The following is a 25,887-nucleotide window of genomic DNA, read 5'->3' as shown; positions in this document are numbered from 1 at the left end:
AAAAAAGAAAAAAAGAAAAAAAAATTATACTTAGATATATCAACAACAGGAATAACTGCTGAAACAATGTGGAATGTCTTCATCTACATAAACATCATTGAACTGCTACATATCTCCCTATATACAATTATGGACAGATTCCACTCTCACATCAAACATCCACACACCGTGTTTTATAGTCCACTCAAATACATACACACACAAGTCCTACACATTACAGAACTCTCCACGTTTACTGATGTTGCCTGCTTTTTCAATTTATTTATACTTTTGAAAAGCTTCATGTATATACATATTATTTTTTAAAAATACCTTACATCTCATCTCTGTAACATGACTTCTAGCATAACTACATATTTCCCTCAGAACAAATTCTCTTTGAATTTTAAAAGATTTCACCTATTTAAAAGTTCTATCCCAGTATCAATAATCTGACATTTGCTGAAACATCACTTCTGATGAAGGTTTCTGCCTCTGTCCCAATCTTTGCCGTCACCTCCTTTGAGTAGTCTAACATAAGCCCAACTAGACTTCTGAACAACCAGAGTGCTGATAGCAGTTTCCACTCACACAAGCTTTTGGATATCTCATAGTGGCTGCCCTGACAGAAAATTTCCCCGACATTCATTTTACTTACAGGATTTCTCTCCTCTGTGATTTCTATATTGTGCAATAAAGTATGACTTCTGAAAGGTTTCCTCATGTTTCACAATTTGTTGTGTTTCTGCCATCTACATAGTCTGATATTTAGTAAAGTCTGACATGTGGTAAAAATTTCACCCTTATAGAATTTCTCTGTGTTTTTCCTCTCTGTGAAGAAAAGACTGTGGCTCAATTGTACCACATTGATGCTATTTATAAGGTTCCTGTCTTGTGTTAATTATCTAATTATCCTGAAGGATGATTCAGACAGAATTTCCCAATCCATACTATTTATGAGCACTTTCCCTGTGTGTGTGTCTTCTGATGTGCAGTGAGTTCTGATCTCTGGATAAAAGTTTTCTTACACTTTTGACATTCATAGGGTTTCTCCCCTGTGTGTTTTCTCTGGTGTATGATATAATGTGACTTCTGGGAGAAGAGTTTCCCACACTCCTTACATTCATAAGGTTTCTCTCCAGTGTGAGTCCTTTGATGTAACCTCAGGATTGAGTTCACAGAGAAAGACTTACCACATTCCTTACATTTATAGGGTTTCTCTCCTGTGTGTTTTCTTTCATGTTTAGTAAGGTCAGATTTATAATAAAAGTGTTTCCCACATTTACTACATTCAAAGGGTTTCTCCCCTGTGTGAGTTCGCTGATGTACTGTGAGGGCAGACTTCTGGTAGAAGCACTTCCGACATTCACGACATTCATAGGGCTTCTCTCCAGTGTGAGTTCTCTGATGAGTTTTGAGGTGTGAATTTCTAGAGAAGGATTTTCCACATTCCTTACATTTATAGGGTTTCTCCCCTGTATGTGTTCTTTGATGTACTGTAAGGTGAGATTTCTGGGAGAAGTATTTCCCACATTCCTTACATTCAAATGGTTTCTCCCCCGTGTGTGTTTTCTGATGTACCACCAGGTATGCCTTGACATAGAAAAACTTTCCACATTCAGTACATTCAAAGGGTTTCTCTCCTGTGTGTGTTTTCTGGTGTTCTACAAGGTGTGGCTTCTGGTAGAAGGACTTCTCACACTGATCACATTCATAGGGTTTCTCCCCTGCATGAGTTCTCAAATGTCTACTGAGAGATGACAGGTGGTAGAAAGTCTTCTTACATTCTTTGCATTCAAAGGTTTTCTCTCTGGTGTTTGTTTTCTGATGTCTTGTGAGGTCTCTATTCCCAGAGCCAGATTTCACACGCTCACTGGCCTTGTCCTGTGAATGAGTGTGCTGATGTGCTAGCAGAGCCGACTGCTGGCAGAAAGACTTCCTACATTCATCGCATGTATAGGTTTTCACTCCAGTTTGAGTTTTCTGATTTGTGAGTTCGCCAGTCCTAGAGAAAAATTTCCAAATTCATTAATGAATAAGGCTTTTTTATTTGTCTGCTGTATTTTCCAAATAACTCTTAAGTATGGTAGGCAATTAGACTGACATGTAATGGGCCAGGTACAGGTCATCAGGGTGGAAAGCCCCAGGTGCCGAGCAATGGGAAAAACTGGGAAAACAAGGACCTCAACCCCAGGGTGACATTTCCTCCCCTAGCATAACACTGGCCATATGACTTGGACACTCCCCTGACCTTTCCTCCTCACGTTGTTACTCATTCAGGAGACCCCACTAGAGGGAGAACAAAGGACTGAAGAGTGGCTTCATGTGATTCCCATGTGGGGCCCTTGCACAACCACTCCCTTAAGCATCAACCACTACGGATAACATCTAGACCTAAGTTGTATTTCTGCTCCAGGCCTAGAAAAGCAGCAACACCAGACAAGTGATGCCATGGCTGACCTCAAGACCAGCTGTATTGACTAACAACCTCCCGACCTGGCACTGACCAATCAGTAGAGACCACGCCTCTGAAAGAATACACCTGGAAAGCTGATGAATATTCTATTGAGATCCTCCCCGACAGCCTGCAGATCAATACCTTCAAGAGGGAGGGCCCAGTGCAGCTCTCTCTATAAGGCAATGGTCCCCAACCTTTTTTGGGCCACAGACCGGTTTAATGTCAGAAAATATTTTCATGGACTGGCCGTTAGGGTGGGATGGATAAATGTATCACATGACCGAGACAAGCGTCAAGAGTGAGTCTTAGATATAACAGAGAGAATCTGGTCATTTAAAAAAATAAAACATCATTCAGACTTAAATATAAATAAAACAGAAATAATGTAAGTTATTTAATCTTTCTCTGCGGACCGGTACCAAATGGCCCATGGACCAGTACCAGTCCACAGCCCAGGGGTTGGGGACCACTGCTATAAGGTACACCCTTGCCTTTTGTGCGGTTTTCTTTTCTCTCTCTTCCTCTTAAGCTCCAAGGGTCCTTTTGCCTCTGTAATTTGTTTCCTGAGCCCATTTCTTCTACAGCTCACTTTTTCTACCCCTGACTTTCTAAATAAAATTTCTGTTATAGTTTGAGTCATGCCTCTGAATTCTTTCCATGCCAGAACTCAAGTACTGAAGTTGCTGAACCAAAGTCCAGTCTGACTTCACTGGTGGTGTTCTTTCCACCAACATAAGAACTGATTTCTACAGATTTCCCCATATCCATTAAAGTCGTAAGGTTTCTCCACTGTGAATGTTCTGATACACATTGTGGTTTAACATTTGATGGAAGGAACCTTCATTTGCATTATATTCACAGGGTCTCATAACTGCCTGAACTCTACTTTGTATAATAAAGGCTCCTTTACTGTGTAACTCTGGAGAATCAGAAGACTGCTTCAATATTTGACACTCCTGGCCCTAGCCAGTTTGCTCAGTGGTAGAGCATTGGCCTGGCATGTGGAAGTCCCAGGGTCAATTCCCAGTCAGGGCACACAGGAGAGGCTACCATCTGCTTCCACCCCTCCCTCTTCTCTCTCTCTTTTCCTCCTGTAGTCATGGCTCGAAAGGTTTGAGCAATTGGCACCTGGTGGTGAGGATGGCTTCATGGCCTCATATCAAGTACTGAAATAGTTCAGTTGCCAAGCAATGGGGCAGTGGCCCCAGATGGGCAGAGCATCACTCCATAGAGGGCTAGCTGGGTGGATCCTGATCAAAGTGCATGTGTGAGTCTGTTTCTCTGCCTTCCCACCTCTCACTTAATAAAAAAAATTTTTTTTTGAATCTTCTGATCCTGTATAAGGTCTCTATTATGAAAAAGGGCTTTCCCATTTGCCTTATATTCTTTGGAATTTGCTCAAATTTAGTATTAACTAATGCTCTCCAAATTCTAGTACCCTTATCAAGAACCTTTCTTACAAAGCTTCTAATCTTAAAATTGAATTCTTGAACTTGCCTTGAATTTTCAGCTTGGGTTTCCTGGCATCTTGCTCCTGGGTCATGACTATTTGACTGGTCTACAAATGAATCCAAAATTTAGTATCATATAAATATTAACACATTATTATGGTCATAGGGTTGGATTGATCCTTGAGTTTGGGGTGAACCTATGCAAATGAAGAAACTCTCAAATGCAAATGTCTTCTATTTCATTGGTTTAGAAAAAAATAACTAACAACTGCTATAGCAGAAAAGGGAAGAAACATGGTTATAAACCCAACTACAAATATGACCTTAAAAACCTGGAGGAGGAAGGTAAGGCAAAAAAAAAAAAAAAAGAAGGAAGAAGAAGAAGGAGGGGAAGTAGGAGAAGGAGAAAAACAGGAGGAGGAAGAGAAGGAGGAGGAAGAGAAGGAGGAGGAGGAGGGAGCAGAGAAAAAAATAGTTAAAAATGTGGCTGAACAGGAACCTGAGATTCATAGAAAATGCTGTGAATCCATTAGGGACAATGAACAGCAACTAAGGTGATAAGAAAAATCAGTAGACAACCATGTTCACTGGACATAGCAGGGCAAAGATTAAATTGTAATGGTCCTATGGGTTAGGCTTTCACTCTACATTTAGTTGGCTTAATTTTCACTGGGATAGAAACCAGGGACATATATGTCCAAAAGAAAAGAGTTTTAAAAAGTAGAGTGCAAGCCATCCATATTACAGAATGAATTCCCAGATACAGCACCACAGATGCTCGATCCTGACCACCAAGTATCGCATCTCCAAAGCAATGCTACCCACCACTCAACAGTCTTACTCTTTTTTCATGTCTCAGCTCCCACATCTCTGCTTCAATTCATAGTGGTACCTTGAGATGTTCGAGATCCAAGAGAAATTCCAAGACACAAGTCGTGATTCGGGAAGCTGCCGCTAGTTGGCACATTGGCGCACGGGTCCAGTAACAGCAGCATAACACCAGCATCTCGTTCCTTCTCACGTGTTACCCGCAGAATCAAGTAACAGATCTCATGCGCTGTACTCCTTCTTGCATCATCTTTGCATTTTTTACTAAATTTTATTGTGTGCCATTATGGATGGGGCCAAAGAAAGTGAGTGTAAAGGACAGTGGTGGGAAGAAGAGAATGATGTCGACAGAAGTAAAGCAAGAAATAATAGAAAAACTTGATGTGGTGTACGAGTGATTGAACTGGCAAAGCTGTATGACTGCAATACATCTACATTTGTACCATCCTTAAGCAAAAGGATGCCATCAAAAGTGCAAATCCAGCGAAAGAAACTACAATTCTGTCCCAATTAAGGACAAATGTCCATGAAGAAATGAAGAAGCTTCTGCTGGTGTGGGTGAAAGAGAAAGAGCTGGCAGGAGATACAGTGACGGAGACTGTAATATGCGAAAAGGCATGTATTATTTACGGCAACTTGAAGAAGAAAGAACCATCAACCTCAAAAGAGGCAGAAGATACGGTGAAGGCAAGTCATGGTTGGCTTGAAAATTTCAAGAAGAGATCTGGCATCCACTTGGTGGTGAGGCATGGTGAAGCTGTGAGTGCTGACATTAAGGCAGCTGAGGAGTACATCGCACATTTTGCTGCGCTTATTGCAAAGGGAGGCTACATCCCCCAACAAGTGTTCAACTGTGATGAAATAGGATTGTTTTGTAAAAAAAATGCCCCAGAGGACTTTCATCATAGCAGAGGAGAAGAAGCTGCCAGGCCATAAACCCAAAAAGGACCATCTGACCCTTGCATTGTATGCAAATGCTAGTGGTGACTGTAAAGTAAAGCCAGTGTTAGTGTATCATTCCAAAAATTCTCGAACCTTTGAGACTCACAAGATTCTTAAAGAAAAAATGCAGGTTATGTGCCACACCAATGCTAGGGCATGGGTTACGCAGCAGTTTTTTATTGAATGGGTAAGTCTCGTCTTTGGTCTTGCAGTGAAGATATATCTTTTTTTTTTTTTTTTTTTTTACAGAGACAGAGAGAGAGTCAGAGAGAGGGATAGACAGGGACAGACAGACAGGAACGGAGAGAGATGAGAAGCATCAATCATTAGTTTTTCGTTGTGCATTGCGACACCTTAGTTGTTCATTGACTGCTTTCTCATATGTGCCTTGACCGCGGGCCTTCAGCAGATAGAGTAACCCCTTGCTCGAGCCAGTGACCTTGGGTCCAAGCTGGTGAGCTTTTTGCTCAAACCAGATGAGCCCGCGCTCAAGCTGGCGACCTCGGGGTCTCAAACCTGGGTCCTCGGCATCCCAGTCTGATGCTCTATCCACTGCACCACTGCCTGGTCAGGCGAAGAAATATCTTCAAGAAAATAAACTCCCGCCTGAAATAAACTCCGCTTCTCATCTCTCTCTGTTCCTGTCTGTCTGTCCCTGTCTATCCCTCTCTCTGACTCTCTGTCTCTGAAAAAAAGAAAAGAAAATAAACTCCTGATGAAAGCATTATTAATCCTTGATAATGCTCCAGCCAAATGCTGGACCATTCCTGGTCTTGAAGATGACATTCTTGATGAGTTCAAATTCGTGAAAGTCCTCTACCTCCCACCCAACACGACTTCAATCTTGCAACCTATAGATCAGCAGGTCATTTCCAACTTTAAAAAGCTTTACACAAAGCACTTGTTCCGCCGCTGCTTTGAGGTGACTGAGAATCACTACAACATCATGATACGTTTACGCATTATTGACTTGGCATGGCAAGAGGTTACAAGAAGAACCTTGAACTTGGCATTGAAAAAGTTATGGCCTGATGTTGTTGCAGACAGGGACTTCAAAGGATTTGAACCAGAGACCGAGACCAAGGTAAAAGCGTTGGAGGAGATTGTGTCCCTCGGAAAGTTGATGGGTCTGGAAGTAGATGAGGGTGACATAAACGAGCTCATTGAGGAACATGAGGAGGAACTCTCAACTGAGGAGTTGAAGAGCTACAGATGATGCAACATATGGAGCTTTTGCAAGAGATTAGTAATGAGGAGGAGGTAGAGTTGGAGGAAGTGATTTCACAAGTGAAATTAAAGACATGCTGGCAATGTGGGAAAAGCTTTCAAGTTTCATTGAAAAGAAACACCAGAGAAAGTTTCAACTGGTCGTGCTTCAGCACTTTTTAATGACACTTGTTTGTCACATTTCCATAACATTTTAAAAGGCAGGCAAAAGCAAACCTCTTTGGTAGATATTTTTTAAATTATTTTTTTATTTATTCATTTTTAGAGAAAAGAGACAGAGAGAGATAGAAGGGGTAGAGGACCAGGAAGCATCAACTCCCATATGCGCCTTGAACAGGCAAGCCCAGGGTTTCGAACCGGCAACCTTAGTGTTCGAGGTCGACGCTTTACTCACTGCGCCACCACAGGTCAGGCATCTCTTTGGATAGATTTTTATTTAAAAGTCCTGCAAGTGAAAGTGCTGAAAGTGCAGCCAAAAAGGCAAAAACAGGTGATGATTAAATGAAAAATACATAATGTTAAGCTTAGGTTAAGTTTAAAGTTAAGAAAGTGCATTTTTTTTTTCTTTTTTCCGAAGCTGGAAACGGGGAGAGACAGTCAGACAGACTCCCACATGCGCCCGACCGGGATCCACCCGGCACGCCCACCAGGGGTGATGCTCTGCCCACCAGGGGGTGATGCTCTGCCCCTCCGGGGCGTCGCTCTGTCGCGACCAGAGCCACTCTAGCGCTTGGGGCAGAGGCCAAGGAGCCAACCCCAGTGCCCGGGCCATCTTTGCTCCAATGGAGCCTCAGCTGCGGGAGGGGAAGAGAGAGACAGAGAGGAAGGAGGGGGACGGGTGGAGAAGCAAATGGGTGCTTCTCCTATGTGCCCTGGCCGGGAATCGAACCTGGGTCCCCCGCACGCCAGGCCGACGCTCTACCGCTGAGCCAACAGAAAGTGCATTTTTTTACAATTAAGTTTTTGTGGTTTCATTTTAAGTAAAGAAAGTGCAGTTTTAGTTTTGTTTAAAGTAAAGAAAATGCAGTTTTAGTTTACATTTAGTGTTAAGAAAGTGCAGTTTTAGTTTACCTGTCTACAGTGCCTGCATCCCTTCCTCCCTCCCTCCTCCTCCGCCATTCACCTCCGTTAGCTGCACTCGTCTGTCTCCAAGGTAAGAATACAGTACTAAACAACACTTTTTTCTTTTATTACATATATTTTGTTATGCATTGGTAAAGTATACGTGTTTCTTAATTAAAAACATTTTTTTCATAATTTAGGACGGTTTGGGGATGTTTCACAGGGCTGTAACAGATTAAATCTATTTCAGTTATTTTAAATGGGAGAAATTTTTTTGATATATGGGTTGACTGACTTACAAGCTCGGTTACAGAATGAATTAAACTTGTATCTCAAGGTACCACTGGACTACATGACCTTTAGAGGTTAATTATTCAACATCATTCTAGAACCTTTACTGACCTTCATATTTAATTCATGTTTAAATACCTAAAACGAAGTAAAAGATTATGAGCAGAGGCTTGGATTTGGAAATTCATGGCATTTATAGGGGAAACATAAAAGTTATTTGACAGGGACTTTGCAAGGTTAATTTGGAGACATACAGAGTAAGATTCTATAAAATTTTATGACAGACACTTAAGAGAGTAAATGAAGTGACGATTAGCAATATGTTTGAGACCACAAGAAGAAATATGATGTAGTAGGCAAGAAAGAGCTAGACTAGTTCCTGACAGAAAATTAATTTAACTGTGTTTTGTAAGAGTAAAGGAGTATTAAGTTTTCTGTGACAGGCTAGCAGTAATATAATTTTGCAGCATTACACAACTACTATGAGGATTTAAGTTAAAAATTAGCTTTTGACCCTGAGAAAGAAGGGATTTAGATCAGCAGAGCTCTCTCCGAGGTGGTAAAATATGATACCGGAGCACAATGAGGGAGAGATGCCGGACATGTCCATTTTAGGGGTTCTCAGCCTAAAAAACAATGTTTTGGTCTAGCAAGTATAAGCCCTTCCAGAAGTTACTATAAAGGCAGAAGATAGTGTCTGTGTCTTTTTAACTGAAACTGAATCTTTCAACAAATATCCAGTAAACAACTAATATACATCAGGCATTGTTCTGCACATGAGTGTGTACAAGTCCAGAAATAACATGGAAAGCATCAAAGGAAACAAAGTGAGATTATATTTTTGTTTGTTTGTTATCTTATTGTTATTTTAGGAAGAATAATCAGTACTTTGTGTAAAAAATAAGCACCATCTAGAAGTATCCACTCTGAAATAATAAAATTAATGAAAAGCATAACAATTTACAATCTAATTTCAGAGTTTAAAGAGAGAATAGGGAGTTAAAACTAGTACCGAAAATAAGAAAGGCATTTCGTTGTTAATAAAAAGAGGGAAATGGCATTTGAAAAAATGTATAAGTCAGGCCCTAGCGTGGTTTGGCTCAGTGGTAGAACATCAGCCCAATATGTGGAAGTCCCAGGTTCAATTCCAGTCAGGGTACACAGAAGAAGCAACCATCTGCTTCTCCCCTTGTCCCCCACCCCCTCTTTCTTCCTCTCCTGCAGCCATGGCTCAATTGATTCAAGCACATTGGCCCCAGGTGCTGAGGATGGCTCTGCGGAGCCTCCACCTCAGGTGCTAATAATAGCTTGGTTGCAAGCATGAGCATGACCCAAGATGGGCAGAGCATTGGCCCCAGAAAGGGGTGGCCAGGTGGATCCCAGTCAGGGTACATGCAGGAGTCTGCTTCTCAATCTCCCCTCCTCTCACTTGGAAAAGAAAAAAAAAGTATGTGAGATTTATAAACACTCTAGGATTACAGACGCATGTTTCAATAGCAGAGAGTAGTGGAATGCTAGAAAAAAGACAAAACAAAAGTTAAGGCAAGGTTAGTATATAGGAAAGAGAGGTAAACCTATAAAAGTATTGAGCAAAGCAGGGATTTAAGTGGAGAGAAGGAAAATTGGAGATGTGGTTTATGCTGCTTCCATATGCAGATCAAGTGTCCTTTAGTTCCACACAAATAAAGCATTTAAAAAAATATTCCTGAAAAATATTTCAAAAGACAAAAGGCACCAACAACCTCACTACTAATAACAAGGGCTATAATTACTCACTCACCAGGGTATTTCCGACGTGGAAGTTCTAATAGCCATGGTTCCTTTCCTTGCTTCAACTTGAAAATTATACTTGGCTTAGTCACACAATAACCTATTAATGGAAAAGATAAAGAAAATGTAAATTGCTTGCAATTTATGAATTCTTAAGGACAGAAAGTATAGGTTTTGGAACAGAATGACGACGGTTTCACTAGGCTTGGCAAATTTAGATCATTTCAGTTGGGAGGGTGGAGACACAAATACTTTTTTCTGGTACCCAAATGGATTCAACTTTGACCCCTGAAACAAAACTAATATTAGTCAAACCTAGAGATGCTTTTCATGCTCCACAATTGGAAAAGAAAATGCAAACTACTGGGAATTATATAAGGGGAATTTTTTCTCACCCACTGCAACTAGGTGACGGTAAGTCTCCAGCATCACTTCCCTGTACAGGGTCTTCTGAGCAGTATCCAGTAATTGCCACTCCTCCCAAGTGAATTCCACAATAACATCTTTGAATGTTACTGGTGCCTGTAACGACATATGTCAGTTCAAATGGAAGTGATCAGAATACAGTACATTAAAAAGACATATGTAAATTATCTATAGAATTTACTCTGGATAGTTAAGATACACTGCTACTCTATATGCTGCTTCATATATAGATAAAATATTCTTTCAGTATATATTTACTCCATGCCTGGATCTCTTCTGGAGATACAAAGATAAATGAAAACAACTATTCCTGTTTTCAAGAAGCTTACATTCTGACAGGGAGGCAAAGATGTAAATTCTTTCCTTTTTCTTTTAGTGAGAAGAGGAGAGGCAGAGGCAGACTCCTTCATGCACTCTGACTGGGATCCACCCAGTAAGCCCACTAGGGAGTGATGCTCTGCCCATCAGGGGCCCTTGATCCACTGCTCAGCAACTGAGCTCTTCTTAGCACCTGAGGTGGAGGCCATAGACCCATCCTCAGTGCCCAAGGCCAACTTGCTCGAACCAATCGAGCCATGGCTGCGGAAGGGAAGAGAAAGAGAAGCGAGAGGGGGAGGGGTAGAGAAGCAGATGGGCAACTTTTCCTGTGTGCCTTGAGAATCAAACCCAGGACATCCACATGCCAGGCTGATGCTCTATCACTGAGTCAACCAGTCAGAGATAAGACATAAATTCTTAAATGCAATACGTATAGCAGGTGCTATGACAGAAGTATGTATAAGACACAAAATGGTCACAAATAGAGTAATTGTTTTATACTTTGCATAATCAAGTTAGATTTTATTAGTAGTTCAACTGACTATGTAAACTTCAGGAATTAAGAAAATAGAATTGGCAAAGGTACAGATGCATCAATAACTGCAAGTTTAGGAACTACAGATAAGACTGTATAACAGGAGAAAATGGTAGAGGACCAAGATTAGGTAAGTGATAGTCAAGTCAGGTTACAAAACAGAGTAATTCTAAACTAGTCTTTTGGGACATTAAAATATATCTTGCACACCCACTTAATGTCTTATTAATATATCATATATTTACATCTATTAGCCTGTTTATTAAAAATTGACAAGTTTTCTTTTTTGGATTTATACGAAAGACAAATACGAATCATTTTCTGCTATTCCACACTATGTAGACTGTCTTATACAACTTTTTTAAAAGAGATATTTAAAAATTATTATTTAGTGAGAGGAGGGGAGGCAGAGACAGACCCCCGCATACACCTGGACCAGGATACACATGGCAAGCCCCCTAGGGGGCGATGCTCTACCCATCTGGGACCCTTGATCCCTTGCAACCAGAGCCATTTTTTAGCATCTGAGGTGAAGACCGTGGACTCATCCTCAGCGCCAGGGGCCAACTCATTCTAATTGAGCCATGGCTGCAGGAGGGAAGAAAAGAAAGCAAGAGAGAGGGAGAAGCAAGAGAGGAAGGGGTGGAGAAGCATATGGGTGCTTCTCCTATGTGCCCTGACTGGGAATCAAACCCAGGACATCCACATACCGGGCTGACGCTCTACCACCAAGCCAACTGGCTAGGGCTGATCTTATAAATCTTTGGGAGAGTAACCTTTTCACTTTGTAGATGCAAATACAGACAGGGGGAGCCACTAAAGAGAGAGATGTAAGTGCTAGAATTATATACGTAGATTAGTGGTTTAGAAGAAAACTAAAATAGAAGAGGCAAACGGTACATCAGAAAGATGGAGTGTTAGAAAATTTAGATATATGTACGAAACAAACATTTACAGGCAGCCCTTGGGTTATGAATGAGACAGGTTCTGTAGGTTTGTTTTTAAGTTGAATTTGTATTTAGTTGGAACAGGTACACTTACCTATTAAATACAATTTAAATGATTGTCTTATCATAGTATTTATTTTTACCTTTATGTGCATATAAATACTTATACATTTTGAAACCTATAGAACCTATCTTGTTCGTAACCTGGGGAATGCCTATATGTTAAAGTCACAACATTGGGGAAAAGGAGCATCATACAGCTTTGTAGTTAACTGGAAATAAATAACTGCTAGGGGAGATCCAAGATAGCAGCAGAGTAGACAGTTGTTACACTCACCTACTCCCAGGACCAAACAGGAGTTACATCTAATCACCCTGAAAAACCAACTGAAGACTAAATGAAGAGGGGCCTTAAAACAAAGGGTTTACAGAAAACCCTCATGGAGACTGGTAGGAAGGGCAGAGAGGCAAAAAGGGCTGACCCTGCTCCCGCATCCCCAAAATGTATAAGGCTGCAGGGGGAATTCCCACTGAGAAGGGAGGGGCCTAAACCCCAAGCCTGGATCTCCAGCCTAGAAAACCAGAGTCAGGAAGAGGTGCCCACATAGCATTTGGCTGTAAAATGCAGCAAGATTTCTGTCTGCCAGAAAGAGATGGAAGTCTGCAGAGACTCAAGCACCCTCTTAAATGGCTAATGCAAAAATCTCATTTGTAGCCACTTGCTCTAGGCTCCCTGAAGCCTGACTGGCTCAGGGAGATCCAATAGTCTCAACATTCCAACACCAATCTAAGTTGGTATCAATTCAAACTAAATTGGTATAAATTAGGGATGTTAATTGTAATCCCCAGAGTAACCATGAGAAAATCACTTAAAAATAAAGAAAAGGAAATGAGGGATAAATCAAAGTGGTACCCTAAAAAAAACAAACAGAAAAAGAAAGCAATCTTGGAGGAATTAAGAGAAAAGGTATAAAGCATCTATAAAGTACACACCAAATTGAAGAAGTCACTTTAAATATAAATGGATCAAGGCAGAGCTCGGCAGGACGTCAAATAAAAGCACGAACCACATATGTGTCAAACCCTATTTTAGGTCCAAAGTTACACACAGGTTGAATGTGAAGGATGTAAATAGTAATCAAGAGAGAGTAAGGCTGACTATATTTAGTATCATACAAAATATGCTTTATGTAAAAATTTGTTTGATACAAGAGGCAAAGCAGGACATTATATATTGATAAAGGGGTCAATGAGCTGAGATACAATCAAATAAACCTGATACAACCAGAGCCATAAAATATATAGAGTAAAAATGACAGAATTGGAAGAAGAAATAGTTATAAAATAATTAGAGACTAGAAGAGCTCATGTTCAATAATGGATCTAGACAGAGAATCAGTAAGTATGTACTTTAAACCAATTAGCTCTAATAGACATATGTATGTAGAACACTCCACCCAACAACAGTAGAATACACATATTTCTCAAGTACACGATACAGCTCCAAGATAAACCTTGTTAGGACACAAATAAAATCTCAATAAATTAAAAAAACTAAAATCATCTAATGGCCCTGGCTGGATAGCTTGGTTGGTTTGAGCATTGTCCTGAAGAACAGAGGTTGCTGATTTGATTCTCGGTAAGTGCACATACAGGAACAGATCAATGTTCCTGCCTCTCTCTCTCCCTCCCTTCCTCCCCCTCTAAAATCAACAAAATAAACATTAAAAATAATTTTAAAAAAGCATCTAGTGAAGGTGGAAGGAATGAAGGTAGAAATTAATAACAGAAGAAAACTGGAAAATTCACAGAATGTGGAAATTAAACAACATAGACTTAAACCACCAAGGGGCCAAAGAAAAACCACAGTGGAAATCAGAAAACAGAAAAGAATGGAAGTGGAAGAAAAAAGTATACCAAAGCTAACGGGATGCAATGAAGTCAATGACTAGAGAGGAATTTATAGTAGTGAATGCCTACATTAAAAAGGGAAATGGGTCTCAAATCAATAACCTAACTTCATATCTCAAGGACGTAGAAAAATAAAAATAAACTAAACCCAAAGCTATCAAGGGAGAAAATAATAAAAATTTACAGAGAAGATCAATAAAATAGAGAATAGCAAAACAATAGATCAACAAAGCCAAAAGTTAGTTCTTTAAAAAGATTTAGAAAATAGACAAACCTTTAGCTATAATGACCAAGAAAAAAACACACATACAGTTAGAATCAGAAATGAAAGAAGGCACATTGCTATCAACCTTTCAGGAAAAAGGTGTTATTATTGTATACCAACAAATTAGATAACCTGAATAAAATAGACAAATTCCTAGGAACACACAAACTATCAAAATTGACTAAAGAAGAAATAAAAAGTCTAAATAGGCCCTGGCCATTTGGCTCAGTGGTAGAGCGTTGGCCTGGCGTGCGGAAGTCCCGGGTTCGATTCCCAGCCAGGGCACACAGGAGAGGCGCCCATCTGCTTCTCCACCCCTCCCCCCACTCCTTCCTCTCTGTCTCTCTCTTCCCCTCCCGCAGCCGAGGCTCCATTGAAGCAAAAGATGGCCCGGGCGCTGGGGATGGCTCCTTGGCCTCTGCCCCAGGCGCTAGAGTGGCTCTGGTCGCGACAGAGCGATGCCCCGGATGGGCAGAGCATCGCCCCCTGGTGGGCTTGCTGGGTGGATCCCGGTCGGGCGCATGTGGGAGTCTGACTGCCTCCCCGTTTCCAGCTTCAGAAAAATACAAAAAAAAAAAGTCTAAATAGATCTGTAAAAAGTGAATAGATTGAGTTATTAAAGCAATACCTCCCAACAAGAAAAGCAGAGGTGGAAACATTTTTTAAGTCATTTCATGAGGTCAGCATTACCTTGACAAAAAAATCAATAGATGAAACAACTGCAGAGTAATATCTTTTATGAATATAAAAGTGAAAATCCTTAACAAATAACTAGCAACTCAAACCCAGTAAAATTTAAAAAAAGTAGATAAGTTGTGACTTGTGTGATTTATCCCAGGAATGCCAGGGTAGGTTAACACACAGAAGTAAATCAATCTTATTAATAGAACAAATGGGAAATGTAGATAATCATTTTAATTGATGCAGAAAAAGAATTCAATATTGTTTCATGATAGAAACACTAGTGAACTAGGAATATAAGAGAATTTCCTTGACATAATAAATAGCATTTTTTTTTTTTTTTACAGAGACAGAGAGAGAGAGTGAGGGATAGACAGGGACAAACAGACAGGAACGGAGAGATGAGAAGCATCAATCATCAGTCCTTTCATTGCGCATTGCGACACCTTAGTTGTTCATTGATTGCTTTCTCATATGTGCCTTGACTGTGGGCCTTCAGCAGACCGAGTAACCCCTTGCTGGAGCCAGCGACCTTGGGTCCAAGCTGGTGAATTTTTGCTCAAACCAGATGAGCCCACGCTCAAGCTGGCAACCTCGGGGTCCTGAACCCGGGTCTTCCGCATCCCAGTCTGACGCTCTATCCACTGCACCACCGCCTGGTCAGGCAATAAATAGCATTTTTAATCTACTCTTCTCCCAGCTAATAGTATACTCAATAGTGAAAGACTGAAAACTTTTTCCCAGTGTCCAGGTACAAGGCAAGGATGCCTACTTTTGCCATTCTATTCAATATTACACCAAAAGCTCTAGCCAGAACAATTAAAGAAGAAAAAATACAAAGGCATTAAAACTGGAAAAGAAAACTCCCTATTTGCAGATGACATGAATCTATATAAAGATTATCCGAGAGGATCTACAGCAATAACAAAAAGCTAACAGAGCTAATAAACAAAGTAAGTTGCAGAACAAGAGATCAACCCACAAAAATAAGTTATGTTTCTATATACCAGCAATGACAATTCAAAAAGAAGTTAAGACAATTCCATTTAAGGTAGTATCAAAAAGAATAAAGTGCCAAGAAATAAATTTACTCGAGAAGGTGTAGGACTTGTAACTGAAAACTGAAAAAAAGGGGGGAAATACTGAAAGAATTAAAGAAGACATAAATAAAAGACATTCGTGTTCACAGACTGTAAGATTTCACATAATTCAGGTGACAATACTACCCAAAAGAATCTACAGGTTCAGTGCAATCTCTATCATAATACAAATGGCTTTGGCACACAAATGGAAAAGCCAATCCTCATTAATATATTATAGAATTGCAAGGAGTCCCTAATAGCCAAAACCAACACTGGAAAAGAGGAACAAAGTTGAAGGCCTCACACCTCCAAATTTCAAATCTTACTACAAAGTTAGTCTTAATTAAAACAGTGTGGTATTGGCATAAGGATAGAAATCTTGTCCAATACAATAGAAATGAAAGTTAGAAATAAACCCATACTTACACCTATGGCCACTTGATTTTCAAAAAGGAAACCAACACCAACCATTCTATGGGAAAATAATGGTTTCTTCAAGAAATGATACTGATACAATTGTATATCCACACATAAGAATAAAATTAGACCTCTACCTCAGCCCACACACCAAAATTAACTCAAAATAGGTCAATGATTGCAATGTAAAACTGAAACTATAAAGCTCAGAAGAAAACATAGTGGTAAGTCTACCTGCCTTGAATTTGGCAGTGGATTTCTTTTTTTTTTTTTTTAAGATTTTTTTATTTATTTATTCATTATAGAGAGGAGAGAGAGAGAGAGAGAGAAGGGGGGGAAGGAGCAGGAAGCATCAACTCCCATATGTGCCTTGACCAGGCAAGCCCAGGGTTTTGAACCGGCAACCTCAGCGTTTCCAGGTTGACAATTTATCCACTGCGCCACCACAGGTCAGGCGGCAGTGGATTCTTGATATGACACCAAAAGCACAAGCAACAAAGACAAATTGTCTTTACCAAAATTTAAAATTTTTTTATTTGTTTGTTTTTGTATTTTTCCAAAGCTGGAAACGGGAGGCAGTCAGACAGACTCCCGCATGCGCCCGACCGGGATCCACCTGGCATGCCCACCAGGGGGCGATGCTCTGCCCATCTTGGGGCATCGCTCTGCAGCAATCAGAGCCATTCTAGTGCCTGAGGCAGAGGCCACAGAGCCACCCTCAGCGCCCGGAGAAACTTTTGCTCCAGTGGAGCCTTGGCTGCGGGAGGGGAAGAGAGACAGAGAGGAAGGAGAGGGGGAAGGGTGGAGAAGCAGATGGGCGCTTCTCCTGTGTGCCCTGGCCAGGAATCGAACCCGGGACTTCTGCACGGCAGGCCTACGCTCTACCACTGAGCCAACCAGCCAGGGCCTTTTTTATTTTTTTTGTTTCAATTAATGAATAAACAAACAAACTGTGATGTATGTGTGTGTGTGTGTTTATAGAGATGTGTGTGTGTATGTAATGGAATATTATTTAACCATAAAAATGAAGGAAGCGATACAGGATACAAAGTAGATGAACTTGGAAAACAATATGCTAAGCAAAGGAGAATTGCACATAACATATAAATATGTTCAAGATCAATTGAGGTACAACTCCAGAATAGGTTAAAATTTTTTACCTTCCTCCAACTTCATTTCCTTCTTCTTCTAGAGTCTCTTTCTTCATACCAACATATCCAAAGGTTATGAATTTTAATTAATAACATATAATGTCCAAAGTGAAAATTTATAATATGGTAATAATTATACTTCAAAAGGTGGCTGTGAGGATTATGTAAAACAGACTATGTCAAGTGCTTACAGAGGGCTAGGCACTTAAGTTTTACCAAATTAGCTGTTTTGTTTTTAAATTTTTAATTTAATAAGTAGAAAGTGATTACCACAGAACCCAGGATTAGGCTCCTCTGGCTAATAAAGTAAGAGATTAAAGAGGGCTTCAAAGTTAATAACAAATTTTATTTCTTAACACAGATAAGAAATATACTGTTTACTTAATCAATGTTCCCTAAATTATACATAAACATTATGTACATTCCTTTGACTGTATAAAATACAATTTAAATGTTTTGGGTTTTTTTTGTATTTTCTGAAGTTGGAAACGGGGAGGCAGTCAGACAGACTCCCGCATGCACCTGACCGGGATCCACCCGGCATGCCCACCAGGGGGCGATGCTCCGCCCATCCTGGGCATTGCTCTGTTGCAACCAGAGCCATTCTAGCGCCTGAGGCAGAGGCCACAGAGCCATCCTCAGCGCCCAGGCCAACTTTGCTCCAATGGAGCCTTGGCTGCGGGAGGGGAAGAGAGAGACAGAGAGGAAGGAGAGGGGGAGGGGTGGAGAAGCAGATGGGCGCTTCTCCTGTGTGCCCTGGCTGGGAATCGAACCTGGGACTCCTGCACACCAGGCCGACGCTCTACCACTGAGCCAACTAGCCAGGGCCCAATTTAAATATTTTTTAATGAACCGATAAATTAAATAAAAATTCAATGTTTTCTACAACCTACAAGGTCCTACATATTCTAGCTCCTTTTACTTCTTTGATTTTACCTCTTACCTTTCTTCCCCTATGTCATTTCTCTCTAGCTTTGATGTCCTAAATACTGTTTCCAGATTACACCTCAATGCTATTATATTCAACATAAGGAAGAATTAGATAATTTTGAACAGCTCTTCATGTATCATTCTGTACTTGCTGTTTCTCCTGCCTAGAGAGCTCTTCTGCCATAATTCTGCTTAGCTCTGTATCTCAATCCAGAACTCATATATTGCCTTTCCGAGTGGGTATTCCCTAACCCATTTTTTCCCTGCTCCTCACTTCACTGTAGCCCTCTGACCTCTTAAATTGCTTGAGTTTGCCTCTGAGCACACATCAGAAATTACTCAAATGTTGGCACATTATGTAATATAAAAAAGGTATCACATTTGTTAGTATCCTCACCAATCTCATCAGAAAAGTCTTCAGATATTAGAAGTTGTCAAGTTCACAGTGAAGGATATAAATTTTCCAAAATTCTAATTTTTCACTTAGAGCTTAAATTTTAACACTGGCAACATATAGTGACAGTTATTTTCAGCAACAGCTCACTTCACTCATTATTTTTTTAAGATTTATTCATTTTAGAGAGGGGAGAGAGAGAGAGAGACAGAGAGAGAGAGAAGAGGGAGGGAGGAACAGGAAGCATTAACTCCTATATGTGCCTTGACCAGGTAAGCTCAGGGTTTCCAACTGCTGACCTCAGTGTTCCAGGTCAATGCATACTTATCCACTGCACCACCAACGGTCAGACTTACTTCACTCACTTTTAAGAAAATGTTTGTTAAATATTCAAGTTTGAATAACCAGTTTGTCTGTCATTTGTTCTTTTTTTTTTATATATAATTTTTTGACAGAGACAGAGAGAGAGTCAGAAAGAGGGACAGCTACGGACAGACAGACAGGAAGAGAGAGAGATGAGAAGCATCAATTCTTCGTTGCGGCACCTTAGTTGTCTGCTGATTACTTTCTCATATGTGCCTTGACTGGGGGTTCCAGCAGAGCGAGTGACCCCTTGCTCAAGCCATTGACCTTGGGCTGAAGCCAGCAACCTTGGGCTTCAAATCAGTGACCTTTAGGCTCAAGCTAGCGACCACGGGGTCCCATGCTCAAGCTGGCGAGCGTGCGCTCAAGCCAGCAACCTCGGAGTTTTGAACCTGGGTCCTCCACGTCCCAGTCCAACGCTCTATCCACTGTGTCATCACCACCTGGTCGGGCTGTCATTTGCTCTTTCAAGCAAAAATAGCATTTCATAAAAAAAGCAGCTAGATGAGCTCACAAATCAAACAATTGCACAAGTGCTTTTATTTCCCTCAAGTCAACCAATCATCATACTTCAGGGTGCAGCAAAAGTACTTTAAGTGAGCTTCCCATTTCATCACACTGAATATTAAAAAGATGTGTACCCAAGGGTCAAGATTTAATAAAATTAATTTTTACTGTGTCATCAAGGATATCTTTTTTTTTTTTTTTTTTTTTAGTGAATGGAGGGGAGGCAGGGACAGATTCCTGCATGCACCCCAACTAGGATCCATCTGGCAAGCCCACTAGGTGATGATGCTCTGCCTATCTGGGGTCCTTGCTCCATCACAACTGGAGCCATTTTAGCACCTGAGGAGGAGACCATGGAGCCATCCTCAGTGCCCAGGGCCAACTCAATTGAGCTTTGGCTGCAGGAGGGGAGGAGAAGAGAGAAGAGGGAGAGAAAAAGAAAGAGAGAGAAGCAAGAGGGGGAGGGGTGGAGAAGCAAACGGGCACTTCTCCTGTGTGCCTGACTGGGAATCAAATATGGGACATCTAAATGCCAGGCCAATGCTTCGTCAAGGATATCTTTAAGTAAAGTATAGGAATGCAATGACATTGGTGTGACTGTCTTAATTCATGCCAAACAGGAAGCTATCTATTCACCATTTTTACATCATCAGTGCAAACATCAACAGTGTAAACTGTGATTTTCATCTTAATATCACGTTCTGACCTCACAGCTCTCTTGGAAAGGACTTGGTGGCTCCCAGGGGGCTGCATTTTGAGATCTGCTGTGCTATTCAAACAGCATTTTCCTTGAAGGTGATTTTTGACTATTCTACTTTTAAAATTTAATATATGGGCTCTCTTTCATAAAACAAATTGAAAACACACACATACAGTGAAACACAGGATGGGCTAAGTAAATGACTCACCTGGGGTTTGTTCATTTTCTGTTGCTCTTGGGAAAAGGTAGAAAGTAGGAGGCTAGAACAGAGTAAGTTGAAAGACAAGTCATGAGACCTTATCATGCAGCTCCAGGAATCACCTGTGAGAAATTTCCAGGCAACAGTTTAGAGAAAGGCAAACCACTGGAAAAACATTCCTTTGAGCCATAAGAACAAATAGGAAAGGCCATGATAAAAGAGTATCCACCTGTCCACAGGTGAAAAACTGTTGATGATCTTGGGACATTTTTGAGTGAATCTGAACATTTCTTTCCTACTGGCTATTTTGAAAATTATGTATCCATTTCCTAAATAACACAAAAGAACTGAGAACGTAAGCATCCAATAATAAATTAGCTAAGCAAGGTGCATAATATATATCTAAAGTATGGAACCTTATGTTGGTATTACAAATGATGGTGAAGAAAAATATTTATTGATATAGAAAAGTATTTAAATTACAGATCATAACAATTTTTTCCTACTGCTATAGTATTATTAATCCTATAAGTTTAGAAAGTCTTCAAAGCTCTCAAAAATAATAAGATATTCTTTTCCCTGAATTGCAGTTTCTCAAAAATCACTTCAAGAACCTTCTGTTAATAATTTAAATACAATACAGTGGAACTGGAGTCCTTGCTAGGCTCTGTTATTAATAAACCTAGCAACTGTCTTATTTCAATGCTATTATATTCAACATAAGGAAGAATTAGATAATTTTGAACAGCTCTTCATATACCATTCTGATTCTACAAGTCTTGATCCAGTGCCACAAATCCAAACAGTACCATCGTATTCACTATCCCTTCCAAACTTGGGCTGGGCCTAGAGTCAAGTTTAGTTAGGTCTTAATGAATTCTGACATGGCCATCGAATTTCATGATAATAACAGAAATCTAACTTCCACAATAACCATTTGGTACGCTTCGTGTAGGTAACAAAAGGCAACTAGATATCCTAACACTGAGATCCTTCCCACAGGCAACAGAACCACTTCCAGCGCTTACAACACGCTCAATAAACCCAGACACACCGGCCAATTGGAGGCATGATGATAATATCACTTTCCTAAAATGGAGCATGGATGAAATTGCAGTCTTCTTAAAAAAAAAAAAAGAAAGAAAGAAAGAATGTTTGGCTTCCCTTTTCCCTGGATAGGATTCTGGGCTTCTCCGTAAAATTGAAAAGTCAAGGCCTACCTTATGGTTTCGATTTATACGTTTAACGGTTTTCTGAGACTAGAGAAAACGCAGTAATAGCATTTTGACACAAGAGTTCCGAGGAAGCCTCAAATATTCTTGGAAATAGGGACAATACCGGGTAAGAGCAGATCGTCCTAACACACTGCACTCCCCAATTACGCTCGGGGACACACTGCCAAACACAGTGCAGGCCGCGCTCCAGTGCGGGAAGCGGCAGGATGCGCAGAGCAAGACAAAGGAGGACTGACAGCCCGTCTGCTGAGGCTGGGGCACCATCTCCGAACCTTTAGAGCTCGAGCTATTATATTACAACGGAGGTGGGCGGTGCCGATGGAAAGGATGGTTACGGGGATGAAAATGATGGTTAAGAGGATTAAGATGGTTATGGGGATGAAAATGATGGTTAGGGTGATTAAAACTGTTCCATGAGCCGATAAGAAAAGAACCGCGTACACTGTGATAAGAGTATCCCACCTTTATTCGGGCGTCAAGTCCCCTGCACTATGGTACACGGAAAACACTCCGACGGGTCAGCGTTCCCGCTTTATTGAGGAGAAGCCGAGTCGTGCCCAGGTGGCACAGGTGGAATCGAGGCTGGGTCCACGGAGCGTTACTGGGCGCGGCTCCGGACGACGCGTGTCCTCACCCCGCGCCCAGACCTTCGGCCGCCCGCTACGCGGGTGGAGACGCGCAGCCCCGGCCCCGCCGCCCGGCCGGCCCTGCTCTGCTCCCCCCTCGGCGGCCGCCCGAGGCTCAGCGCAGCGCTTCCCGTACTCGGGTTGGCATGCGCCGCTGCGGAGATGCGGCTCCCCGGCCTGAAGCCCCAGCGCGGCCTCGGTACAGGCCCCGCGCCCTGCACCGCGCGCTCCTCACACCCCACACCCCGCAGCCCCGCTGCCGCGCAACACGGAAAATGGCGCCGAGCGCCGAGTAGGGTGCTGCCTAGGCGCAGGAGCCGCCCACGCGCACGCCCCACGCTGCAGCTGTCCCCTGATCCTGCCGTCCACGACGTCACGCGGGGCGGCCCCGCTCGGGTCAGAGCAGCTGCCACGCTGACCGCTGCTCGATGACAGCCGGCTACACGCTGCAGCGACACGAGGGCCACACGTGCCGCTTGCGGAGAGGAAATGCTTCATGTCAGGGAGGCACTGTCCTGAGACTTGTGCTAGTTTTACCCTAATGGTATAAAACATTTCCACTGATATTTCACTAAGGAATGAGTACTTAATATATGCTGATTTCCTGCTCAGTAATTTATGACGTCAATTTACGCTTGTGCAAGCAGGATACATGAGTTTCTAATCAAAATAATTGCACAAATATTAAGGTTTTTTAAAATAATAAAATTAAGTTTAAAACAAAATTTATATAGAGAAAAATATGTACCTATATTTGATTACATGTGTATATATGTACACACACAGACACCAGTTTTCTGGATGAGATGTGTTGGGGAAATAATTAAAAATATCTTCTATCAACCCAGAAAATCCTCTCCACAGATAGAGAAAACAAGAAATGATTTTATTATTCACTAAGCATTAAACTAGACTGTGATACACATCCCAGGTGTGGGGCAGCTGTGTTAGGTTTGCTGTCTGGCTTAAGCTCTGCACCCACCGGAGGCAAGCACTTTGCCTGATTGGTGCGTGGGAGTATGGTGGCGCCAGTGTGTATGGCCTATATAAGGCTATGAGGGCTTGCTCTGGGGGGATTTTGGATGGTGGATTGTCAGATTGCACTGTAAAGGGGCCATTTTTGATGTTTGATCTCGGAAGGTTTCTCCTGACTGTTTGCTAGTCCGCCATTGTGAGACTATTAAACAGCAGTGGCCCAACACTTCCTGGCTCAGCAGTTTCTTTACCGTCTGCCAGAATCCAATATAGACCTACCTACCTGCGTGGCCTTGGCCACTGGCATTACAGTTGCAAAAATAACAAGAGCCTTATTTACTTTGTAAAAAATATTCACATACATATGAAAAGGACAAAGAAAAGATTTACCAGACCTATCTGCAAATATATTCTCCCATCGAGTGGGCTATAAAAAAGAAGGAACTATAACATTTGTGACAGCATAGATGGGCCCAATAGCTAAGTGAAATAAGCTAGGCAGAGAAAGACAAATATCATATGATCCCACTTACCATATTTCTCCATGTATAAGATGCACTCTTTTTCAAAAAATTTGGGGTCTAAAAATTGGGTGCATCTTATACAGTGGTTGTAGTTGTTTTTACTTGCATTTTCTACTTTTTTTGTGCAGATGAGGAGTTGTATGAATTTTATGATGAATAAAACCCGAGTTCAATAATTTTATTTTTATTTTTCTTCAAATTTCTGGCCCCAAAATTAAGATGCGTCTTATACATGGTAGTGTCTTATATATGGGGAAATACAGTATATGTGGAATCTAATGAACACAATAAACTGAGGAACAAAATAGAAAAGGCAGGGTCACAGGAAACATTTGGACAGCTGTCAGAGGGAAGGGGAAAGAGGGCACTGGATAAAAGAAGATGAAGGATTAGTCAAGTTATATGTACACAACACAGACACAGACAACAGGGTAGCAATAGCCAGAGGGAAGGGGGGGATGAAAGTAGGGGAGGAGGAACAGAGGAAGGGAAAGAGACTCTGCATGGGGCATGGGGTTCATGACGCAGTGTGTAGAGGATATTATATTGAGTGGGACACTTGAAACCATGTCAACACAAATTTTAAAATTTCAAAAATTGTAAAATAAACAGAAAAAGATGTTTTTAAATTATTAAAAAAGGTGAAAGAAGGAAAGATTTACAATTCTCTCAAAGAAATGCTCTAAGAAAAGAAGGGAGCAAAGGTCTTTCCCCCTCTTTGCACCAAGGAAAATTCTATTGTTTTATATTGGTATTTATCTTTACAGAAAATTCTATAAAACTTAATTTTAATTAAAACTACAATTAAAAATTTTGATAAAGAGTTTATTTTTGTTCTACTTGATCATTTTTAACCTTATCAGAAAATACATAACCTTAAAGAATTGGCAGGAATTTTGTTTTGGGAACATGTATTGTTAAAAACATAATTTAAAAGTGTGGTGCTGGCTTCCAAAAAGAACAGAAATAGATCTAAATATGCATAAGAATTCAGTGTATGTTGAAATTGTTATTTCAGACAATAGAGATAATATATAGTATTCAGTTGTTAACATAAGAAACGTACAGACATGTAGAGAATTTTTATGAGGTTTTTTGAGCAAAGCAAGCAATTGCCAGTAAGCAAAATCTTAGTGGATTGAGAAAATGCTCTGGAAAATGGCAGTTCTGCAGGTGATCATTAGAATCAAAGTGTCACTGCAGAAGACCTGAGTCTGAGAGGGCTTCTCCCTCTTTGGTTTTTGTCACACTCACAAGAAAAAATTGAGGCTAAAGACAAAGTGCAGCATTGAAGCAAAGCAAGCAGTTTATTAGAGAACACTTGGCACAAAGCAAAAGCAGGTGAATAGCTAGTCTGAGTCTCCTCCCCCACCCCCATTGGGGGTTTAAGGGGTTACATACTTTTAGCTGTAAACTTCAAGGCTTTATTTTCTGTTATTGGGGATTAACGGACAGGGTCTCAAGGCTTCCCTTTTGTGTCATTGTAGTTTTTCTCATAACTGTTGGGATATCTGGTTCTCTTGAATGTTTGGTCTCAGGACAGCCGACCTCCTCATTCAGTGTGTGAGATTAAACCCCCCTTCTCCCACCTCCTCTTTTCCTGACCTAATAACTATCTGTCTTGCCTAACATCCCCCTCAAGTGTTACCATCCAAATGCTTTTGAGATGTGAAAGGTTGTCAGTCAGTCTTCC

At 41.0% G+C, this 25,887-nt stretch overlaps 1 protein-coding gene across 3 annotated transcripts; it reads right to left on the bottom strand.

Moving 5' to 3' along the window:
* On the bottom strand, window positions 1-22,951 carry LOC136381392 (zinc finger protein 25-like). Of its 3 annotated transcripts, none has more exons than XM_066350054.1 (6): window positions 22,532-22,951; window positions 20,844-20,956; window positions 10,404-10,530; window positions 10,019-10,108; window positions 3,935-3,995; window positions 1-1,984 (listed from the first exon to the last, which is right to left on the bottom strand). In XM_066350054.1, the coding sequence occupies exons 2-6, from the start codon at window positions 20,937-20,939 to the stop codon at window positions 934-936; spliced, it is 1,425 nt and encodes a 474-aa protein (XP_066206151.1). In that variant the 5' UTR covers window positions 20,940-20,956; window positions 22,532-22,951; the 3' UTR covers window positions 1-933. The 3 variants fall into 3 exon arrangements, with proteins under 3 accessions (XP_066206151.1, XP_066206153.1, XP_066206154.1); XM_066350056.1 differs by having other exon boundaries at window positions 20,844-20,895; XM_066350057.1 differs by lacking the exon at window positions 20,844-20,956.
* Window positions 22,952-25,887: the final 2,936 nt, after the last annotated feature.

This window comes from Saccopteryx leptura, chromosome 9 (assembly GCF_036850995.1).
Source record: "Saccopteryx leptura isolate mSacLep1 chromosome 9, mSacLep1_pri_phased_curated, whole genome shotgun sequence".
NCBI lineage: Eukaryota > Metazoa > Chordata > Mammalia > Chiroptera > Emballonuridae > Saccopteryx > Saccopteryx leptura.
Note: the sequence above shows the minus strand (reverse complement) of the source record. Positions and strands in the feature narration are given on the sequence as shown.